Here is a 4975-nt window from a genome sequence, read left to right on the forward strand (position 1 = left end):
CGTGCCTCGTGCACAGAACGAATGCAAACTGCTTGTCATCCATCTGTCATTGATGTGTGGGTGTATGTGTATGTGCATGTGTGTATATATGTGTATGTGGTATATATGTATGTGTATGTGTATGTGTATGTGTATCCTAGCTTCCTGCCAATATGGTCAGGCAGGGAAAGAGGTATCACGGACTTATGCGCACAACTTACCATCTGCTCCTCCTCACTTCACGACTGTGGCTGAGGTTGCAGTGGACAACGAAATCGTCCATTCATTCAATCGCAAGGTCTCCTTCACAGCTCTTGACATTCTGAACATTCTTTACCGTCATAAGCCTATTTAAGGTTGTATTGGAAGAGCTTGTCTGAGAGCTACACAGATGAACTGTCCATATGGGATCAGTACCTACCTACCTACCTACCTTATCTTTAAGTATCAATTGAATCGTACTAAACTTTCTTCTCCTCATGTCATTACGGCATTCTCACTCTCGTTTCTTTTCATCCCTTCTTCATTTCGGTCATCTCTCGAAGTGATTCACAATAACAACTTTGGCGTTGAAAAGTAAACGAAATCGTGACAAAATATTTGATTCTCATATGAAAGACAAATGCAATTTGCATTCTGCAAGAAAGAGAGAGAGAGAGAGAGGAAGATAGATATGATGGGAGAGTAATGAATTAATGACCGGTAACAACTATCAAAGGTCACAGTTTGCTTACAATTTGAATGCTACTCCCCACATCGTTTAATTTCCCTTACCCTCTTGACGTCAGTATACGAGAAATCTTACTCAAAATTAGCCAAATAAAATGATTATCAAGTAGGTTATCTGTTCTGGAATCATAACACATCATGGTAGGATCTCAAATCCCCATACTATTACTATTCGGTTCAATGAGGATGACCTCGGGACACAATAATAGACGAACGTTAAAACTTTTAAAGAACTCTGTTTGAAACGAAATCTCCATCAAGACGAATAACTGCAAGGCGCTATAGTCGCACCTTGTTCAAATAGTACGAGCAAACCGCTCGTCTTTCTTAATTCTGGTCTTGCCAAAAAATCCCTAGACGCATTGTTCCTCACTTTCTTTGGTGATTTACGTTTTTTACCTTGGCTGTCTTCATTTTCTCTCCGAGAATTATTGTCAATCCTTTGGTTCGACTCTATTTTGTCTGAAATTTCTGCTAAATTTTTTGACGTTACTCCATCTGACGAATTCAAATGCATTTCTTTCTTTATCACTCATACTATGCAAATATAATGACATCTTATTTCATTTCATTTGTTATTGGTTATCATAGCCAGCTTGAAATTAATTTGCGAGACAGCCGCAGATCTGAATGTTTTATAATTTAATGCATATTTTCGGAATGCGAAAATACTTTAGGCGAATTTATGAGGACGAATTCGTTAAAGTGAGTAAAAATAAGTGAAGTATCTCATCGAGGAATATAACTAGAACTAGAGATAATTATATATTGAATTTTTCAAGGCAATTATATATAGAAATATAATTAAACTTCATATAATAGGAAAGTGTTGCATGCAGTTTGCAGTGTCTCTTACTACGTTTAAAAGGAGATAACAACGTGAACCAATTTCTAGGGAATTTCATACAGAAAAGATTTATGTTCAAAATTTGCTATTTTGAAACATTCATGATCATGCAAAACTGATGGCGCGGATGATAATAAAAGACGAGTGGAATGAAGAATGACAAGAAAGGAATTTGAGAGAGGTGAAGAGGATGAATTCCTATCTTAATTAGTTCGAATTGGATAAATTAGTGAGGAATCAGTCAATAAAACTGGCGAGCCTCTGACAATCTGGTATCACTACTACATCCCGAAATCAGTAATGGTCATCCTTCTCTGTACAGGAGAAAGCTAATTATCAGTAGTGGTAAATGACCGCAATGAATACTGGAACCCACTCCGCCTATACGGAGAAGAAAAGAAATTCGCTGTCTGCAACTTTTGCTACAATCCTACAATCCATTCTTTTTCAACATTTATTTATTTGAAAAATTTAGCGATGAAATGCTCATATTAGAAAGTATTCAATCATACACAATCATTGTTCCGTTGGGCTCATTTGTCTGAATTTGATCCAATTTCTATTCCTTTTCATTTTGATATATTTACGTTAATAACAAATGGATAATGGCCCTTGTGAACTAAGTTATTCTTTCACGAATGCGCTTCGGTTGAAATGAAATAAGGGATCGATTTGCAAAATATTGGCTTCAATGTTTTATCACTTACAACACAATTCAATTCGTTAGAAAGATATCTCAACTAATTAATTTTATAGTTGGATTATTTCAGTTTAGTTTTCCCTTTGACCACAGATACTTTGACTAGTGATGAATGATTTAACAAGATTTACGGCTGATATCTTATGGGTCTCAGAGGGCCTATGTAATGTTGTGTCTGACGAGCATAATAGACTAAGATAATCTGTGCTCAGCAAATGGACAGTTAATTTCCGCAATATGTAAAGCATTCTTTTCATCAATAACTAATTATAAAATTGTTTGACAATGTAAGCTTTACAGTACTTGGCTATAATGGACGCTTGGCTATGTTCAGCGTGTGATTACCCATCGATTTGCCTTGAATATTTGGGCAGATCTAACAGCCAAGAATTAACAATTTTAATAACTTTGTGATTAAACCATAAGAAACTGAAATTTCTTCGAAATCGTATTTGAACACTCACAGCTGCGATAAATAACAACAGTGATAACAGCAACTGTTTAATGTAAGGCTCAGAGTATTCACGAATATATAAGTAAATAAAATATTTTAAAAGCCAAAACTACCAGAAAGAATTGGGCTGCATCCCACTTCTTTGCGCCACTTTAAGTGCATCTTATGGAGATCAACATCAAGTAATGCAGTTAAAAGAATTTAAAAAACTCTCTGTGGTAAGCTTACCCTCTAAATTATGGCCCAATACTATTCTTTATCAAACTCTGACCAATTATACTATCACAATCTTTTATTAGAAAGATGTTATCGAAAAAAGTCATTACGCCATATTACTAACTACATACTTTTATTTAATTTAAACTGTAAAACGGAAAAATTATTTAGCCCGTTTCAGGTTAAATATCCGTGCTCTCGCCAGTCACTAGTAAGATGAATACGGTGCTGAGGAAATCATATTAAGATATTTTAGCAAAGTTTAGTACAGTAATGATTGATGTGTAAAAGTTAAATAACCTTGGACTTTGTTGTTCGTACAATATCAGCAACAGCAACAGTAATAACAGCAATAACAGTTTGTATAGAGAATCTCCACAGATCAGTGATCGCTATCGCAGTCATAAAAGGAGGGGAGAAGTTCGTTGCTTAAGGAAGGAATAATGTACACGGGTGATGATTTGAAATGAAAAAAGCTGGCTGAATAGAAATGATACACAAAGTCACTTGAAGAAAATAGAAGAAAATCAAGAAAGCTAAAGTTAAAGGGATATTATTCAAGAAAAACTCTAAACTAATTACTCAAATACGGCCAAGCGGAAGAAATTATAAATTTGAGAACTACTAGGAATTTTAAGTCATCTGTAGGAAACTTTTAAATCATCTGTTAATTTTAGTTGTAGCTGGCACTGTTTTTACTGTCAGCTGTTTTAATGAATTTCAGGAGAAGTGTAGATCAAACGATATTGGATAATTCCAAATGAAATAAGGTAAATAAGAAAGGAAAAAACTATTCCTATTCCTACAAATTAAGGAAAAAGAAGCTTCAAAATATGAAATTCTGATAAAGAATTTCAAATTCTTGAAGAATAATATTTCCTCCAAGAGCGTCACTTCCCCAAATTGCAGTTTTTAAATTCAAGCAAATCTTTTATTGGAAATTTTTTTTGTCCATCAAACAGGACGAAACAGAAAGATTTAGTGATTATTTCGTAACATTGCCAATATAAGTAAATACAACAGGATGTCACTTCTTATGCAGTTGGCAGCTGTGATACAGAGGAATTGGCTTTACAGTAGAGGAGGAAATGAAAGGGAGAGCGGAAGTGAGGACCGGTTCTACCGGAAAATGTCACAGCAAAATATGCAATCTCCTAAAGATTATGTTTTTGTGTTCCAGGTAACTTAAGTGATGATTGAAAATTAAACAAAATGAATAAAAAAATGGTAGTATTTCTCGTTTGCTGAATAACCATGAACGATTGGTTAATGACATTTCAAATGAACCAATGGGCGCATTGAGCATTCTGCACTTTCTTAAGCTTCTAGAATTGAAAAAAAATGTTATTTTCAGGCGCTGAGTGGTAGAGACAAGGACAAATATAATGGCATTTGAAAAAAAAGAAATGACATCAGAACTGAACAATTTCTCCGAATGAAAATGCAGAAAATTCCGTCAAATCAGATTAGTTTAAGAGAAAATGTTGAATTGAAAACTACGAGAAAAAGCTGCTTTTGTAAATCAACACGGATATAAAAGACAGGTTGAGTCTTACAGAAGAATACAGAGGAAAGACTTGCGAATTCTTTTCAAATTCTGAATCTTGACATGAAATCCCGAAAACTTCCAATTTTAGGATTTCCATAAATATCCAGAATTATTTTCGATGAAGTTACCTGTTGCAATTTCAGAAAATCCTATTGGTCCTCATTTTTCTCTTTTTTCACTTAAAGTATGCAAATCAAAATTGGAAATTCAAGGGTACAACCTGGTCAGCAGTACCAGGGATAACACCGGCAGCAGTGTACCTGAATAATCACCAATACTACTACTAAAAGCTCGTCGCATATTGCATTCGATTATCGATGTAAAGATAGATGGATCCTGTTTACTGAACCGAAGCAATGAGCAATTATTTCATAGCACTGACTTTTACTGAATAAAATTTAAAGTTAAAAATCTAACAAAATGCTCCAAAACTGTATTTTTCTCAGTATGTATTATCCCAAGGAGCAATGAATTGCTTTAATAACTAAGTATCTGTACTGC

General features: G+C 34.5%; 1 protein-coding gene across 1 annotated transcript; it reads left to right on the top strand.

The window, feature by feature from the left end:
• Positions 1-3949: 3949 nt before the first annotated feature.
• Positions 3950-4742, top strand: LOAG_12586 (hypothetical protein; the record flags this gene model as incomplete). Its single annotated transcript, XM_003148098.1, has 2 exons — positions 3950-4105; positions 4563-4742. 2 exons carry the CDS (start codon positions 3950-3952, stop codon positions 4740-4742), a joined length of 336 nt encoding a protein of 111 aa, XP_003148146.1.
• Positions 4743-4975: the final 233 nt, after the last annotated feature.

Source organism: Loa loa (genome assembly GCF_000183805.2).
Source record: "Loa loa unplaced genomic scaffold supercont3.111, whole genome shotgun sequence".
NCBI lineage: Eukaryota > Metazoa > Nematoda > Chromadorea > Rhabditida > Onchocercidae > Loa > Loa loa.